We start from the raw sequence: 19,717 nt of genomic DNA on the forward strand, positions 1-19,717 counted from the left end.
GTGAACAGGTCAGGGTTCCATAGCCGCAGGCAGAGCCATTGAAACTGGAGCAGCAGCACGACCAGTTGGATTGGTGACAGCCAGGAGTCATCAGGCCAGGTAGTCCTGAGGCATGGTCCTAGGGCTCAGATCCTCCGGGAGGGGAGGGGAGGGGGAGAGAGAGAATCAGAGGGAGCATACTTAAATTCAAACAGGACAACAAATAAGACAGGAGAATTACACCAGATATAAAAGACTAATCCTAGCCCCCAGACACATAAACTATTGCAGCATAAATACTGGAGGCTGAGAAAGGAGGGGGTCGGACAGGGCCAACTCGGCAGGATATAACTCCACCCACTTTGCCAAAGCACAGCCCCCACACCACGAGAGGGATATCAACAGACCACCAACTTACACCCCTGGGCCAGACAACACTCAATCATAGGACCTACTAAAGAGATGATTCTTCAGTAAAGTCTTGTAGGTAGAGACCGTGCCTGCGTCTCTCACATGGATTAGCAGACTATTGCATAAAAATGGAGCTCTATAGGAGAAAGCCCTGCCTCCAGATGTTTGCTTAGAAATTCTAGGGACAATAAGGAGGCCTGCGTCTTGTGACCGTAGCGTACGTGTAGGTTTGTACGACAGAAGCAAATCGGAGAGAAACTGTAGGTTGGAGCAAACCCATGTAATGCTTTGAATGTTAGCAGTAAAACCTTGAAATCAGCCCTTGCCTTAACAGGAAACCAGTGTAGAGAGGCTAGCGCTGGAGTAATATGATCATATTTTGGGGTTCTAGTCAAGATTCTAGCAGCCGTGTTTAGCACTAACTGAAGTTTATTTATTGCTTTTTCCAGGTAGCCGGAGAGTAGAGCATTGCAGTAGTTTAAACTAGAAGTGACAAAAGCATGGATTAGCATGAGCATTTCTGTATCATTTTTGGACAAAACTTTTATGATTTTTGCAATGTTACAAAAGAGAGATCAGGGTCCAGAGTAACACTGAGGTCCTTCACAGTTTATTTGAGACGACTGTACAACCATCAAGATTAATTGTCAGATCCAACAGCAGATCTCTTTGTTCTTAGGACCCAGAACTAGCTCCTGTTTTATCCGAGTTTAAAAGTAAAAAATTGGCCGCCATCCACTTCCTTATGTCTGAAACACAAGCTTCCAGGGTAGGCAATTGTAGGGTTTCACCATGTTTCAGTGAAATGTACAGCTGTGTGTCGTCCGCATAGCAGTGAAAGTTGACATTGTGTTTCCGAATGACATCACTAAGAGGTAGAATATATAGTGAAAACAATAGTGGTCCTAAAACGAAACCTTGAGGTACGCCGAAATGTACAATTGATTTGTCAGAGGACAAATCATCCACAGAGAAATTATATCTTTCCAACAGATAAGATCTAAACCAGGCAAGAACTTGCCAGTGAAGACCAATTAGGGTTTCCAATCTCTCCAAAAGATTGTGGTGATCGATAATGTCAAAAGCAGCACTAAGTTCTAGGAGCACGAGAACAGATGCAGAGCCTTGGTCTGACGCCATTAAAATGTAATTTACCATCTTCATGAGTGCAGTCTAATTTCGTATACATTTTTTGTCTTCAGGAAGGCAGAGAGTTGCTGCGCAACAATATTTGAGAGGAATGGGAGATTCGATATAGGCTGATCGTTTTTTAAACATTTTCCAGGTCAAGGTTTGGCTTTTCAAGAGAGGCTTTCTTACTCTCAACTTTGGTGAGTTTGGTTCACATCCGGTAGATAGGGAGCCATTTATTATGTTCAACACAGGAGGCCTACATGCAAAGCCCATGTCTGTTGAGGATAAGAGATTATAAATGGTAAAATGTTATACAGTACAATAACTTGCTGTTGGTTATTCCCAGACAGACTGAGGAACAATGCTCACATTGTTTTACAGTTAGGGTTTGGGGGGTCATGATGTTGTCTCATCATGAGCTGTTTTTAAAATACTTGATTTCAAATGACAGTGTGAAGTGGCAGTGGAGGCCTGTTGATAGGGTTAGGGTTAGTTCGTAAGCCTATGGTGCAAAACTCAGGGTGTTTATTTGGTGAAATCAACTCTGTGAGAACTGTATACTATGTAGGCTACATACTGTATGTACAACAAATATAACAAACAGGAAGTAGACTCCTTACTATACACAAACTCAGATAAAATGAAACAAATAATCAATAAGACAGAATACAGAGCTCTAATTAACACAGGCATCAATCATGACAGAAAACGCAACTGTCACACCCTGATCTGTTTCACCTGTCTTGTACCACCCCCCACCAGGTGGCTCCCATTTTCCCCATTATCCATTATTATATATTTATTCCTGCGTTTTCTGTTTGCCTGTTGCCAGTTCGTCTTGTTTTGTCAGGTCTTATCAGTGTGCTTCCCATTTCTCCTGTTCTCAAGTTGTCACATTCTGACCTGAGTTCTTTTGTTATGTCTTTGTTTTAGTATGGTCAGGGCGTGAGTTGGGTGGGTTGTCTATGTCAGTTTTTCTATGATTTGCTATTTCTGTGTTTGGCCTGGTATGGTTCTCAATCAGAGGCAGCTGTCAATCGTTGTCCCTGATTGAGAACCATATTTAGGTAGCCTGCTTTCTATTGTGTTTCGTGGGTGATTATTTTCTGTTTAGTGGGTGTTGCACCTGACGGAGCTGTTTCGTTTGTTACTTTGTATTTAGTGTTCAGTTTATTAAAAGGATGAACACTTACCACGCTGCACCCTGGTCCTCCTCTCTCTCCCAACGACGAGCGTTACACAAGTTTTTGTTTTCTAGTCTTCCCAGTTCGGACCTTTCTGCTTGTCCTGACCCTGCCTGCCATTTTGTCCCTGATTGACTCTGCCTTGGATTACGAACCTCTGCCCGCGCTCCACCTGCCCTTTGGCAACCTTACCCCTGTCTGGCCGCGACAGGTATGACAGAGTTTATACCTTCCATCACCTTGGAAGATAGCATTATGCACCAATCAACCATTAGGCTAGTATACAGTGCATTTGGAAAGTATTCAGACCACTTCACTTTTTCCACATTTTGTTATGTTCCAGCCTTATCCTGACTTGGATTTAAATTTTAAACATCCTCATCAATCTACACACAATACCCCATAATAACAAAGTGAAACAGGTTTTTAGAGATTTTTGCAAATGTATTACATTTTTTTTAAATACCTTATTTAAATAAGTATTCAGACTCTTTGCTATGAGACTTTAAATTGAGCTCAGGTGCATCCTGTTTCCATTGATCAACCTTGAGATGTTTCTATAACTTGATTGGAGACAACCTTTGGGGCGGCAGGTAGCCTAGTGGTTAGTGTTGGACTAGCAAGATCGAATCCCAGAGCTGACAACCGGCTCCAGAGCGCTCTGGACCTCAGACTGGGGCAAAGGTTCACCTTCCAACAGGACCACGACCCTAAGCACACAGCCAAGTCAATGCAAGAGTGGATTTGGGACAAGTCTCTGAATGTCCTCGAGTGGCCCGGTTTTGAACCCGATCAAACATCTCTGGAGAGACCTGAAAATAGATGTGCTGCCAAAGGTGCTTCAACAAAGCACGGAGTAAAGGGTCTGAATACAAATGTAAATGTGATATTTCTGTGTTTATTTGTTATATAAATTTGCAAACATTTCTAAAAACCTGTTATTGCTTTGTAATTACTGAGTCTACACAACATTAAGAACACCTTTCTAATATTTAGTTGAACCCTCAGTGTAGAATCCTGCATTAAGCAGAAGTACTCCAGAGGTAGGGTATTCATTACTCTGCTCCTTGGGATTTGCAATATGGACATTACCCAACACCACAGGATAATTGGCACTCCTGAACACAGCTCCGAGAGGAACAAACATTTGACCTTTTCAATTACGAGGATATACAGGTAAGTCCTAAACATTTTGCAAAATGGAAATAGCGATCTCATTAGGCTAACTACGTGCATATTGTAATGGTAACTTGAATTGTGGGAGTAGGCTTGGCCTTTAACGAGATTTATTTAAATTTGAATTTAACCATAACATTTGTAATATTTGTTCCATCTTTTCTGGAGGATAAAACTGAAATTGTAACCAGCTTTGTATGGCTTGCTTAAGAAAGGGCGATACTTTAAACAAAATGTGTTTTTCAGTTAGTCGGAAATTAGACGTTTTTGAACTAACAATGAGCCTTTCTTAATAATCTACTGGGGAACCAGTTTGGGTTTAAGTACAATTTATGTGTGAGTGAAGCTTTTAGTGAGAGGTTTAAAGCTTTAATATTTAATCATTTTAGCCACCCAAACTCATATTCATTATATAAATAAGCACGTGCGAAGCTACAGCAGAAGGAACACCCCCCTATCCACATCGATGGGACAGTAGTGGAGAGGGTAGTAAGTTTTAAGTTCCTCGGCGTACACATCACAGACAAACTGAATTGGTCCACCCACACAGACAGCATCGTGAAGAAGGCGCAGTAGCGCCTATTCAACCTCAGGAGGCTGAAGAAATTCGGCTTGTCACCAAAAGCACTCACAAACTTCTACAGATGCACAATCGAGAGCATCCTGTCGGGCTGTATCACCGCCTGGTACGGCAACTGCTCCGCCCACAACCGTAAGGCTCTCCAGAGGGTAGTGAGGTCTGCACAATGCATCACCGGGGGCAAACTACCTGCCCTCCAGGACACCTACACCACCCGATGTCACAGGAAGACCATAAAGATCATCAAGGACAACAACCACCCGAGCCACTGCCAGTTCACCCCGCTATCATCCAGAAGGCAGGTGCATCAAAGCTGGGACCGAGAGACTGAAAAACAGCTTCTATCTCAAGGCCACCAGACTGTTAAACAGCCACCACTAACATTGAGTGGCTGCTGCCAACACACTGACTCAACTCCAGCCACTTTAATAATGGGAATTGATGGGAATTTATGTAAAATACATCACTAGCCACTTTAAACAATGCTACTTAATATAATATCTCATTATTTATCTCATATGTATACGTATATACTGTACTCTATATCATCTACTGCATCCTTATGTAATACATGTATCACTAGCCACTTTAAACTATGCCACTTTGTTTACATACTCATCTCATATGTATATACTGTACTCGATACCATCTACTGCATCTTGCCTATGCCGCTCTGTACCATCACTCATTCATATATCTTTATGTACATATTCTTTATCCCTTTACACTAGTGTGTATAAGGTAGTAGTTTTGGAATTATTAGCTAGATTACTCGTTGGTTATTACTGCATTGTCGGAACTAGAAGCACAAGCATTTCGCTACACTCGCATGTGTATGTGACAAATAAAATTAGATTTGATTTGATAAATAAGCACGTTTAATTTTGTCTGGCTTAGCATCCCAAATAAAATGAAATATTTTTTGCTTATATGATTTAAAAAACGAGTAATCTAGAGTAGGCAGTGCCATTAGTAAGTAACTAAACTGTGATAGGACCAAAGAGTTCATCAATGTGATTTTTCCATAAATAGTGTCACGGATCCCTCTGGAACTTTCATTGCGCACACCTGGCCCCTACTCCCACTGATTGTATATGTATATATGTGCCCTTTGTTCACCATGTTGCTGTCGATTATTGTTACAATGTCCGTTGGTGCGTGTGGGTACCTGTGCTGTGTGTTTTGGGATTTTGTGCCCTTGTGGATTGCGCAGATGATTACGGGTCTCGTCCCGTGGGAAAATCATTGTGCACTAGTGTTATTTATTGGAGGTACTCCTCGCTCTTTTGTTTGGTCTTCATCCCCATGACTTTACACGGCACACCGTAATTTGGGGCTTAATAAAAAAAAAATATTACACATTCCTGCGTCTGTCTCCCGAATCATACAGTGAGGGAAAAAAGTTTTTGATCCCCTGCTGATTTTGTACATTTGCCCACTGACAAAGAAATGATCCGTCTATAATTTTAATGGTAGGTTTATTTGAACAGTGAGAGACAGAATAACACAAAAAAATCCAGACAAACATGTATATTACCAGACATGTACAAGACAAGACAGCAACGAATTCTCACAAGGCATCCCGATCTCCGTCCCATGTTTACGTATTTTCTTCACACGAATGACGGTGATATGTGCCTGGTTCGGAGAAGCAGTATATTCCTTGCATCGGACTAATTAAAGAAAAAAATGTGTCCAGTTCGAGGTGAGTAATTGTTGTTCTTATAACCAGAAGCTATTTTTGGTCATAAGAGACGGAAGTAGCAACATTATGTACAAAATAAGTTACAAACCATGTGAAAAAAAACACAACAAAACAGTTTTATTACATTTTAAGAGATTCACATAATCTTTGGATGAACAGGCCTACATTTCCTCACTTCTGTTGCTAGACAGTAGACATAGGCCTACTGGTATCAAGTATCTGAATAGTGTGTTTAAGCAACAAATCATCGCTGCTGGTGCTCTGTGGAGATTCACTGAATGTTCCTCTGTAGATTAGATCGGATGGATGTAGGCCTATTTCCCTCAAGGTCACGTCTACCTCTCTTCCTTCCCCTTAGCACATTTACATTTCAGTCAACAGGGGTGGCAGGTAGCCTAGGGGTTAGTGCTTTGGACTAGTAACTGAAAGGTTGCAAGATCGAATCCCCGAGCTGACAAGGTCATTCATTCAGCCTGTCGTTCTGCTCCTGAACAAGACAGTTAACCCACTGTTCCTAGGCCGTCAATAAAAATAAGATTTTGTTCTTAACTGACTTGCCTAGTTAAATAAAGGTCAAATATAGATATTTTTAGTGAGTGCATGTATATATATTTAGTGCATACAGTATATATATTGTTTTTCTACTGTGTTATTGACTTGTTTATTGTTTACTCCATGTGTAACTCTGTTGTTGTCTGCTCACACTGCTATGCTTTATCTTGGCCAGGTCACAGCTGTAAATGAGAACTTGTTCTCAACTAGCCTACCTGGTTAAATAAAGGTGAAATAAAAAATACAAATAAAATAAATATACATTTTCTTTCATACTGGTCCCCCAGGGGAATCAAGATCACAACCTTGGCATTGCAAGCTCCATGATATACCAACTGAGCTACACAGGACTTCCTCTCATAATGAGGGAGGAGAAGGGAAGTAATGGCAAAAGAGAGAAGAAGTAGACGGATTAGAGCATTAGACATATGTTTATTGAAGTAGAGAAAGAGGTAAGAGATAAAGAGAGGAGACAAGAGACTGAGGGAGGCTAAGGTTGAGAGAGATCGAGAGATACAGAGAACAGACAGACAAGTGGATTGAGAAAAACTATTTGTGTATTAGTTGTATGCACAGGATATGCATGATATACAGCTCATTCAGGAAGTATTCAGACCCCTTGACTTTTTCCACATTTTGCTATGTTAGCTTTATTCCAAAATGTTTTTTTCCTCATCAATCTACACACATCTACCCCATAATGACAAAGCAAGGTTTTTAGAAATGTTTGCAAATGTAAAAAATAAAAAGTATTCAGACCATTTACTCAGCACTTTGTTGAAGCACCTTTGGCAGGGATTACAGCCTCAAGTCTTCTTGGGTATGACGCTACAAGCTTGGAACGCCTGTATTTGGGGAGTTTCTCCCATTCTTCTCTGCAGATCCTCTCAAGCTCGGTCAGTTTAGATAAGGAGCGTCGATGCACAGCTATTTTCAGGTCTCTCCAGAGATGTTCGATCGGGGTGTTCGATTCAGAGACTTTTCCTGGAGCCACTCCTGCGTTGTCTTGGCTGTGTGTGTGCTTAGCGTCACTGCCCTGTTGGAAGATGAACCTTTGCCCCAGGTCCTGAGTGCTCTGGAGCAGGTTTTAATCAAGGACCTCTCTGTACTTTGCTCCATTCATTTTCCCTCAATCCTGACTAGTCTCCCAGTCCCTGCCACTGAAAAACATCCCCACAGAATGATGTTGCCACTGTTATCTAAAATCTTACCATGGGACACTCAATCTTAAATGAATCATTGTTTATTATTAGAGTGCTGGAGAGCTTCCACCCAACTCAATGCACCAAGTACACCTGTCGATTAGGAGCTCTACCGGGGCAGTCTTGTTAGTTCCCTTATACTGTATATCATCAAACGTAATGCCTACTTGCAGGTTCCTTCTCAACAATGCAACAACAATAAGAAATAGCACTAAAATAAGAATACGAACATAAAGTAAATGGCAATAGAATACAATAAAGATTTTAGCAAGTATAATACAGGAAGGCACAATTTATAGTATTATTGGGTAATAACTGAGTTATGACCTATATATACTGTTGGTAGGTAAAGTATACATACATCTACGTCGCTAATAGCCTTGTAGGGTTCTGGTGAGCACCTGAAACACTGATAGAGAAGCAGACACTGATTATTAAGAGCAGCGAGGTGGTTCTCAGAACAATCAAACTCATTAGTGCTGATTAAGATAAAGTTAACGAGATAATTAGAGACAATTGATGATAATTGTTGGAGAAGTCACTAAGAAAATATACAGTGGGGAGAACAAGTATTTGATACACTGACGGTTTTTGCAGGTTTTCCTACTTACAAAGCATGTAGAGGTCTGTAACTTTTTATCATAGGTACACTTCAACTGTGAGAGATGGAATCTAAAACAAAAATACAGAAAATCACATTGTATAATTTTTAAGTAATTAATTTGCATTTTATTGCATGACATAAATATTTGATCACCTACCAACCAGTAAGAATTCCGGCTTTCACAGACCTGTTCGTTTTTCTATAAGAAGCCCTCCTGTTCTCCACTCATTACCTGTATTAACTGCACCTGTTTGAAATCCTGCTCAAGCCAGCGCATGTTCAGGCCCGTCTGAAGTTTGCCAGTGACCATCTGGATGATCCAGAGGAGGAATGGGAGAAGGTCATGTGGTCTGACGAGACAAAAATAGAGCTTTTTGGTCTAAACTCCACTCGCCGTGTTTGGAGGAAGAAGAAGGATGAGTACAACCCCAAGAACACCATCCCAACCGTGAAGCGTGGAGGTGGAAACATCATTCTTTGGGGATGCTTTTCTGCAAAGGGGACAGGACGACTGCACCGTATTGAGGGGAGGATGGATGGGGCCATGTATCGCGAGATCTTGGCCAACAACCTCCTTCCCTTAGTAAGAGCATTGAAAATGGGTCGTGGCTGGGTCTTCCAGCATGACAACGACCCGAAACACACAGCCAGGGCAACTAAGGATTGGCTCCATAAGAAGCATCTCAAGGTCCTGGAGTGGCCTAGCCAATCTCCAGACCTGAACCCAATAGAAAATATTTGGAGGGAGCTGAAAGTCCGTATTGCCCAGCGACAGCCCCGAAACCTGAAGGTTCTGGAGAAGGTCTGTATGGAGGAGTGGGCCAAAATCCCTGCTGCAGTGTGTGCAAACCTGGTCAAGAACGACAGGAAATGTATGATCTCTGTAATTGCAAACAAAGGTTTCTATACCAAATATTAAGTTCTGCTTTTCTGATGTATCAAATACTTATGTCATGCAATAAAATGCAAATGAATTACTTAAAAATTATACAATGTGATTTTCTGGATTTTGTTTTAGATTCCGTCTCTCACAGTTGAAGTGTACCTACGATAAAAATTACAGACCTCCACATGCTTTGTAAGTAGGGAAACCTGCAAAATCGGCAGTGTATCAAATACTTGTTCTCCCCACTGTATATAAAGTACAAAGTACGACGGAAGTTTATATGAGAAAAGGTGTGTGAGTGTGAGTGTGCAAGAGAGAAACCATCTGTACTGGGGTCTCTTTTTAAGATTGCTTTTGACCGGTGTTGATGATACTTCAATGCTCATGGTGCCTCATACTTCTCAGAGTTGACTTCTTGGTCACACCCAGGAAGGTCATCACAGTAATAGGCAACAAGTCTACAGCCCCTTTCAGAACCTCAGTAATGTCTGATGGGAGAGAGGGGGGAAAGAGGGGAGGGGGGAGAGAGTGGGGGTATAAGGGGTCATCAACCTGTCCTGCATTAAAGGCCCAGTGCAGTCAAAACATGATTTTCCAACTGTTGTATATTCATTTCCAAACTATGAGGTTGAAATAATACTGTGAAATTGTGAAAATTATGATTATGCTCTTTCAGTGTAAGAGCTGTTTGAAAAGAATTCCTTAAATTTCAGCCTGTTTAAGTGGCATGGAGTTTTGGCCTTCCATGGTGACATCACCATGCAGTAAATTAGTTAACAGACCAATATTAATAAAGAGAGTTCCAAACCTCTGTGTTAATAACATCAAATGTTCATTTACCCGCTCCCCAGTCAGACCACTCGCAGAAAGTCCTCGAAAAATTATTGCTTGAGAAAGTGCTCTTAAATTTAAAACAATCACAGTAAGGTACTTAGTCGTTAACCAGAAATGATGTGATATTGAGATAAAAACAGATGCATTGGACCTTTAAAGAGTAATGTAGAAGGATGTTGATATGGGCGGCGGGGAGGAGTGGCAGAGTAACGAAACAACAATAATGTCTAATCATCATCATCATTACCATCGTCATCATCATCATAATACTCAGATGTGCTTCATTTTCAGAAACACCATTATCATTATTATCGCTAATATTACCGATGACGAGGATTCCACGGCCCCTGACTGGCCCCGGCAGAGACGTCGTCATGCTAGCAGATGACAGAATGCCACAAATCTTTATTGAATTACGCTAAAAGCCATTCAGAGCAAATGGGGCTTGAACTCTTCGCAATCTGATGAAGAGTAGCAAAATCATTGAGCAGAGAGAGAGAGAGAGAGAGAGAGAGAGAGAGAGAGAGAGAGAGAGAGAGAGAGAGACCACTGAGAGGCCACTGAGAGGCCATAGCCTATGTCTGACTAGACACAGATTCACTCGGACAGATCAACTTTTTTTGTTGTTGCATTGTTACACAATACACATTAGAACAAGATGAAGCCGCTAAACTGTGCATGCCACCTCTCTTCAATAAAACACCTGTTTCTATCAATGCCCTGTGTCGGAGAGTTACAGGTTGGTTGAGCATTCATTGAAATAGTTAAATGTGCATGATGGGAAAACGTGTTTATCTGTTGAAATCATCCATCAACTCAACACTTCTTATCTATCTGGTCTGATCTATCAAAGTAGTCAGGCACGGTGGGAAAGTACATTGTGGTAAATCACTCAGGAAGTTGTAGTGGCTGGTATCGTCACCCCTTCCCAGCTACACTATATACACAAAAGTATATGGACATCCCTTAAAATTAGTGGATTTGGCTATTTCAGCCAAACACGTTGCTGATCGGTGTATGAAACCGAGCATACAGCCATGCGATCTCCATAGACAAACATTGGCAGTAGAATGGCCTTACTGAAGAGCTCAGTGACTTTCAATGTGCCACCGTCATAGGATGCCACACAAGCTCACAGAACCGAACAGCCGAATGCTGAAGCACATAGCGTGTAAAAATTGCGGTTTCGGTTGCAACACTCACTACCGAGTTCCAAACTGCCTCTGGAAGCAACGTCAGCACAGTAACTGTTTGCCGGGAGCTTCATGAAATGGGTTTCCATGGCCAAGTAGCCACACACAAGCCTAAGATCCCCATGCGCAGTCCCTAGCATCGGCTGGAGTGATGTAAAGCTTGCCACCATTGGACTCTGGAGCAGTGGACGCGTACGCGTTCTCTGAAGTGATGAATCATGCTTCACTGGCTGACAGCCCGACGGACTAAACTGGGTTTGACGAATGCCACGAGAATGCTACCTATAACAATGCATAGTGCAAACTGTAAAGTTTGGTGGTGGAGGAATAATGGTCTGGGGCTGTTTTTCAGGGTTTGGGTTAGGCCCCTTAGTTCCAGAGAAGGGAAATCTTAACTAAGAATGCACAGAGCACTTTACTTATTCGGCAACTTTGTCTTACTATACATTTGTGCTGCTGCTAATGTTGATCACTAGTAGGCCTACTGTATATATTTGTATTGATGGCTGTCAGACCTATGACTTGATCAACTAGCTCATTGTATTCACTATAACGGTGTGTCATTGTGATCCATATAGATTGTATATGTTCAATGTTATTTTTGCTGCAAAACCAATTGCCCTCTGGGACAAATACAGTTTAATCTTGAACTTGAAGTGAGCTTTTAACGTCCTCAGAGAAATTATCTTGAATATGAATACGTTATTAGATATACAGTGGGGAGAGCAAGTATTTGACACACTGACGATTTTGCAGGTTTTCCTACTTACAAAGCATGTAGAGGTCTGTAATTTCTATCATAGGTACATTTCAACTGTGAGAGACGGAATCTAAAACAAAAATCCAGAAAATCACATTGTATGATTTTTAAGTAATTCATTTGCATTTTATTGCATGACATAAGTATTTGATCACCTACCAACCAGTAAGAATTCCGGCTCTCACAGACCTGTTAGTTTTCGAAGCCCTCCCGTTCTCCACTCATTACCTGTATTAACTGCACCTGTTTGAACCCAATACCTGTATAAAAGACACCTGTCCACACACTCAATCAAACAGACTTGCACAAGGCTGGGATGGGCAACAGGACAATGGGCAAGCAGCTTGGTGAGAAGGCAACAACTGTTGGCGCAATTATTAGAAAATGGAAGAAGTTCAAGATGACGGTCAGTCACCCTCGGTCTGGGGCTCCATGCAAGTGTACCTATGATAGAAATTACAGACCTCTACATGCTTTGTAAGTAGGAAAACCTGCAAAATCGGCAGTGTATCAAATACTTGTTCTCCCCACTGTATATATATATTAAGTCAACTGTATGCTAATGTGTGACTAATGAAAGCCTTTTGATCTATGAACTGTCATGTGCCCATGTTCTACTTCTCTCTTCTACAGCAGAGTATAAATTAAGGAATTAGAGGCAGTTTGTCTCATAGTCTCTCTGCGCACAATGCATAAATCCTGTTCCCACATTAATATGTGAGAAATGATCTTTGAAAACAATAATTTTTTTTGTCTTGAGAGATTTTTTTATTTTTTCTAAACTAAAAATTATCTAAAGAGAGAAAATGGGCAGTTGATTAAAAAGTGATTTCACTTCGTATGCATCGCCAGTTACTGTGTGGAGGTGCTTTTAAAAATATAAAAATAGCTTCTCTGAAGGATTTAATCTCCTTTGAATGGTGTTTATGACTTGTGTTTATGACCTGTCTTCATCATTTACAACAGTTTATGGTTAGATTACTCCTGACACGAGAGCTAACAGTGATACCAAATTATAACGTTTCTGGTCACCATCTACTAATGTGTCATGTCTGCAATAGTCATGTGAGGTGACGTGTATATTTTGGGATGTGAACACTCAGTTTGTTTGTTTGACCTGACGAAGATCTGTTTGGGATGGAAACGTCGATAAATCAGTGAATTGGGAGCTTTAACAATGTGCTGGCCTTCTTGTTCTTTACATTATCTGCTCATCAAACCAACAAGTTATCTTGTACCCCAGAACATGTGTGTCTGTGAGGGGTGGATGTACAGTAGGAGTTAAACACAGAACAACATTTGATGAGACCACAGGAGTTTGGTGGCACCTTAATTGGGGAGGACGGGCTCGCGGTAATGGCTGTAGTGGAGTCGGTGGAATGGTATCAAATACATGGTTTCTTTGTGTTTGACGCCATTCCATTTGTTCCGTTCAAGACATTATTATGAGCCGTCTTCCCCTCAGCAGCCTTCACTCTAGGAAACTGAATCTGTGTGGCTGGACTTTTAGTGACCAAAAAGAGGTAGAACATACAAACAAAGGACAAATCAGTAAGAGATTTTACATATAATACAACACATACAAATGACATGCATACAAAATAAGATTGAAATAAAGACATTTTTATATAGGCGACATTATCGTGACCAAATGATCTTGGATCATAGGGGACTCACACAGTGAAAAGCAGGAAGCCACTAAATGTACTTTTGCGTTGTGAATCATCAAAGATGTGTGTGTTGGCCGCAAGACGCATGTACACCTGATCTCCCCTGTTCAGCTGAAAGGTAGCTCCATTCGCCACTGTGTCAGCAATGTCCACTATACTGGAATGATCCATAGCAGTGACCACTCTTTGTCCATTTTTGAAGAAGGCACACACTATTATCCATTCATCCCCTGCATGGCTGTAGAAAGTGAAGAAGTATACTCCTCTCACTGGTGCTGTGAATAATCCTGAACCAAGAGAGAGGGTGTATTACAACCAGAGCACGTACAGTAGATTATCGTACTTCAGATGCATCAACACAAACACACACACACACACACACACACACACACACACACACACACACACACACACACACACACACACACACACACACACACACACACACACACACACACACACACACACACACACACACACCAACGCATGCTTGCATGCTCGCTACACACACACACACACACACACACCAACGCATGCTCGCATGCTCGCTACACATACACACACACACCCACCAACGCATGCTCGCTACACATACACACACACACACACCCACCAACGCATGCTCGCATGCTCGCTACACATACACACACACACACACACACACCAACGCATGCTCGCATGCTCGCTACACATACACACACACACCCACCAACGCATGCTCGCATGCTCGCTACACATACACACACACACCAACGCATGCTCGCTACACATACACACACACACACACCAACGCATGCTCGCATGCTCGCTACACATACACACACACACACACACACACTAACGCATGCTCGCTACACATACACACAAAAACCATTACCATTGTCAAAACCATTGTCAATTCTAGATACTCCCATCTCAAATACAACCCCAATGAGACAGTGAGCCTCTTAGGTCATATACTAGGTCAACATCAGAGGGGACATACAATGGTTCCAGACACTGCCATACTCTTCCCCAAATGGGAAAAGTAGGGAGTGACAAGCACACAGACATTGTGGAGCCATCCCTTCACATGGTTTAAAAGATACGCTCACATATGAAGACAAACCTGACCTCTCCCCTCTCTGGGGCCCGAGTAACTTTTCCCACATAAGTATACTTGTGAAAATTGACAAAACATCTTATTTATCAATGTTACCTAATTAATCACTACTCACTGGACCCTTATGATCACTCGGCTAAGCATGCCTCTCCTTAATGTCAATATGCATTGTCTATTGCTGTTCTGGTTAGTGTTTATTGGCTTATGTCACTGTAGAGCCTCTAGCCCTGCTCATTATACCTTATCCAACCTCTCAGTTCCACCACCCACACATGCGATGACATCACCTGGTTTCAATGATGTTTCTAGAGACAATATCGCTCTCATCATCACTCAATGCCTAGGTTTACCTCCACTGTATTCACATCCTACCATACCTTTGTCTGTACATTATACCTTGAAGCTATTTTATCGCCCCCAGAAACCTCCTTTTACTCTCTGTTCCAGACGTTCTAGACGACCAATTCTCATTGCTTTGAGCCGTACCCTTATCCTACTCCTCCTCTTTTCCTCTGGTGATGTAGAGGTGAATCCAGGCCCTGCAGTGCCTAGCTCCACTCCTATTCCCCAGGCGCTCTCTTTTGATGACTTCTGTAACCGTAATAGCCTTGCTTTCATGCATGTTAACATTAGAAGCCTCCTCCCTAAGTTTGTTTTATTCACTGCTTTAGCACACTCTGCCAACCCGGATGTCCTAGCCGTGTCTGAATCCTGGCTTAGGAAGACCACCAAAAACTCTGAAATCTCCATCCCTAACTACAATATTTTAAGACAAGATAGAACGGCCAAAGGGGGCGGTGTTGCAATCTACTGCAGAGATAGCCTGCAGAGTTCTGTCCTACTATCCAGGTCTGTACCCAAACAATTTGAACTTCTACTTTTACAAATACAACTATCTAAAAACAAGTCTCTCACCGTTCCCGCCTGCTATAGACCACCCTCTGCCCCCAGCTGTGCTCTGGACACCATATGTGAACTGATTGACCCCCATCTATCTTCAGAGCTCGTGCTGCTAGGCAACCTAAACTGGAACATGCTTAACAGCCCAGCCATCCTACAATCTAAACTTGATACCCTCAATCTCACACAAATGATCAATGAACCTACCAGGTACCACCCCAAAGCCGTAAACACGGGCACCCTCATAGATATCATCCTAACCAACTTGCCCTCTAAATACACCTCTGCTGTCTTCAACCAAGATCTCAGCGATCACTGTATCATTGCCTGCATCCGTAATGGGTCAGCGGTCAAACGACCTTCACTCATTACTGTCAAACGCTCCCTGAAACACTTCAGCAAGCAGGCCTTTCTAATCGACCTGGCCCGGGTATCCTGGAAGGATATTGACCTCATCCTGTCAGTAAGGATGCCTGGTCATTCTTTAAAAGTGCCTTCCTCGCCATCTTAAAACTTCTTATGGGCAGGTGGGACGCTACCGACCATGCATCCTCACCCTCATTTTTTAAAAATGCCTTCCTCACCATCTTAAATGAGCATGCCCCATTAAAGAAATTTAGAACAAGGAACAGATATAGCCCTTGGTTGTCTCCAGACCTGACTGCCCTTAACCAACACAAAAACATCCTATTTCGTTCTACATTAGCATCGAACAGCCCCCGTGATATGCAACTTTTCAGGGAAGTTAGAAACTAATATACACAAGCAGTTAGAAAAGCCAATGCTAGCTTTTTCAAGCAGAAATTAGCTTCCTGCAACACAAACTCAAAAAAGTTCTGGGACACTGTAAAGTCCATGGAGAATAAGAACACCTCCTCCCAGCTGCCCACTGCACTGAGGATAGGAAACACTGTCACCACCGATAAATCCACTATAATTGAGAATTTCAATAAGCATTTTTCTACGCCTGGCCATGCTTTCCACCTGGCTACCCCTACCCCGGCCAAGCCTTCCCCATTTCTCCTTCTCCCAAATCCAGTCAGCTGATGTTCTGAAAGAGCTGCAAAATCTGGACCTCTACAAATCAGTTGGGCTAGACAATCTGGACCCTTTCTTTCTAAAATGATCTGCCGAAATTGTTGCAACCCCTATTACTAGCCTGTTCAACCTCTCTTTTGTGTCGTCTGAGATTCCCAGAGATTGGAAAGCAGCTGCGATCATCCCCCTCTTCAAAGGGGGGGACACTCTTGACCCAAACTGCTACAGACCTATATCTATCATACCCTGCCTTTCTAATGTCTTCGAAAGCCAAATCAGCAAACAGATTACCGACAATTTTGAATCCCACCGCACCTTCTCCGCTATGCAATCTGGTTTCAGAGCTGGTCATGGGTGTACCTCAGCCATGCTCAAGGTCCTAAACGATACCTTAACCGCCATCGATAAGAAACAATACTGTGCAGCCGTATTCATTGACCTGGCCAAGGCTTTCGACTCTGTCAATCACCACATCCTCAACGGCAGACTCGATAGCCTTGGTTTCTCAAATGATTGCCTCGCCTGGTTCACCAACTACTTCTCTGATATAGAGTCCAGTGTGTCAAATCGGAGGGCCTGTTGTCCGGGCCTCTGGCAGTCTCTATGGGGGTGCCACAGGGTTCAAATCTTGGGCCGACTCTCTTCTCTGCATACATCAATGATGTCGCTCTTGCTGCTGGTAAGTCTCTTGATCCACCTCTACGCAGACGTCACCATTCTGTATACTTCTGGCCCTTCTTTGGACACTGTGTTAACAACCCTCCAGACGAGCTTCAGTGCCATACAACTTTCCTTCCGTGGCCTCCAACTGCTCTTAAATACAAGTAAAACTAAATGCATGCTCTTCAACCAATCGCTGCCTGCACCTGCCCGCCCGTCCAACAACACTACTCTGGACGGGTCTGACTTGAATATGTGGACAACTATAAATACCTAGGTGTCTGGTTAGACTGTAAACTCTCATTCCTGACTCACATCAAACATCTCCAATCCAAAGTTAAATCTAGAATTGGCTTCCTATTTCGCAACAAAGCATCCTTCACTCATGCTGCCAAACATACCCTCGTAAAACTGACCATCCTACCGATCCTCGACTTCGGCGATGTCATTTACAAAATAGCCTCCAATACCCTACTCAATAAATTGGATGCAATCTATCACAGTGCCATCCGTTATGTCACCAAAGCCCCATATACTGTGACCTGTACGCTCTCGTTGGCTGGCCCTCGCTTCTTACTCGTCGCCAAACCCACTGGCTCCAGGTCATCTACAAGACCCTGCTAGGTAAAGTCCCTGCTTATCTCAGCTCGCTGGTCAGCTGTAGCACGCGCTCCAACAGGTATATCTCTCTGGTCACCCCAAAAACCAATTCTATCTCTGGCCGCCTCTCCTTCCAGTTCTCTGCTGCCAATGACTGGAACGAACTACAAAAATCTCTCAAACTGGAAACACTTATCTCCCTCACTAGCTTTAAGCACCAGCTGTCAGAGCAGCTCACAGATTACTGCACCTTTACATAGTCCATCTATAATTTAGCCCAAACAACTACCTCTTCCCCTACTGTATTTATTTATTTAGCTCATTTGCACCCCATTATTTTTTATTTCTACTTTGCACATTCTTCCACTGCAGTGTTTTACTTGCTATATTGTATTTACTTCGCCACCATGGCCTTTTTTTGCCTTTACCTCCCTTATCTCACCTCATTTGCTCACATCGTATATAGATTTATTTTTCTACTGTATTATTGACTGTATGTTTGTTTTACTCCATGTGTAACTCTGTGTTGTTATATGTGTCGAATTGCTTTGCTTTATCTTGGCCAGGTCACAATTGTAAATGAGAACTTGTTCTCAACTTGCCTGCCTGGTTAAATAAAGGTGAACATTTAAAAAAAATCTGTTTTTATTATATCAAGTTAAAATTACAGTAACGTTTTGTCATGCTGTGAGAAATCAAGCCTCATGAAAGTCTCCTCTGTTACAAAAGAACAACTACAGTATAGAACATCACTGGTATGGTAAAATACTGTACCTTTTCTCTGTACGCTCAGCCTCTGCAGCATGGCGCTCTGTTTCTCTAGTGTAGCTCTCAGCTCAGACACCAGGACTCTCTCCTCTTCTAAGAGACCCTCAGCAGCTGTCAGCCTGACCTCCAGTGACGGGGAGTCAGACACCTCCTCTACCCCCCGCACCTCAGCCTGAATGGTATTCATCCTCATCCTCTGGCACCCACTCTCTCTCTCTCCCACCTTCTCTCCCTCTCTCTTACCCCCCCGCTTTCACTATCTCTCCTCTTCTCTGACCCTCACCCCACTCCCTCTCTCCCTCTATCTGTCCTTCTCCTGTGAGGACCTGTTTCTTCATGGTATATCATTAGTGAGACCCTGTGCTCCAAGCAGGCACAGAAACATTAGAGTCAGAGTTAGAGTTGCTCACTCTATCATTATTCTGTGCTGGAAGTTAATAATTGTTTTTCTTCTGTAGGCTACAGTTAAGTCAGTCTTCTTTTTCTACTCCTCAGTCCCACTGCCTTTTATACATGTTGCACTAAACCACATGTTAAATACCAGTAGCAGGTACTGATTTGGTAATGTAAATGTTGTAAAACTGTTATTAAACTAAGGTCAAAGTGTATGTTTATGGGCATAGATCGGTCTTCATTTGCCCATAACATACACTTTGACCTTGGTTTTATAACAGTTTTATAACATTTACATTACCTGCTGCTAATATTTAACATGTGGTTTAGTACAACATTTATAAATCTTAATTTGTTTTCAATAGTAAAACGTGTCTGATAAATAA

At 42.3% G+C, this 19,717-nt stretch overlaps 1 protein-coding gene across 1 annotated transcript; it reads right to left on the reverse strand.

Annotated features, from left to right (window-relative positions):
• Positions 1 to 13,837: 13,837 nt before the first annotated feature.
• LOC118398994 (complement C1q tumor necrosis factor-related protein 3-like) lies at positions 13,838 to 19,125 on the reverse strand. The gene is made up of 2 exons (XM_035794760.1): positions 18,945 to 19,125; positions 13,838 to 14,157 (listed from the first exon to the last, which is right to left on the reverse strand). The coding sequence occupies exons 1-2, from the start codon at positions 19,123 to 19,125 to the stop codon at positions 13,874 to 13,876; spliced, it is 465 nt and encodes a 154-aa protein (XP_035650653.1). The 3' UTR covers positions 13,838 to 13,873.
• Between the last annotated feature and the right edge of the window lie 592 nt (positions 19,126 to 19,717).

This window comes from Oncorhynchus keta, chromosome 20, assembly GCF_023373465.1.
Source record: "Oncorhynchus keta strain PuntledgeMale-10-30-2019 chromosome 20, Oket_V2, whole genome shotgun sequence".
In the NCBI taxonomy this organism is placed as follows: domain Eukaryota; kingdom Metazoa; phylum Chordata; class Actinopteri; order Salmoniformes; family Salmonidae; genus Oncorhynchus; species Oncorhynchus keta.

What these genes read in the sequence shown, in the direction of transcription:
- LOC118398994 (XM_035794760.1), bottom strand. Translation starts at nt 19,125, where the DNA reads ATGAATACCATTCAGGCTGAGGTGCGGGGGGTAGAGGAGGTGTCTGAC. An exon ending in GCTGAGCGTACAGAGAAAAG is followed by an intron (nt 14,158 to 18,944) that starts GTACAGTATTTT and finishes CTCTTGGTTCAG; the next exon opens with GATTATTCACAGCACCAGTG.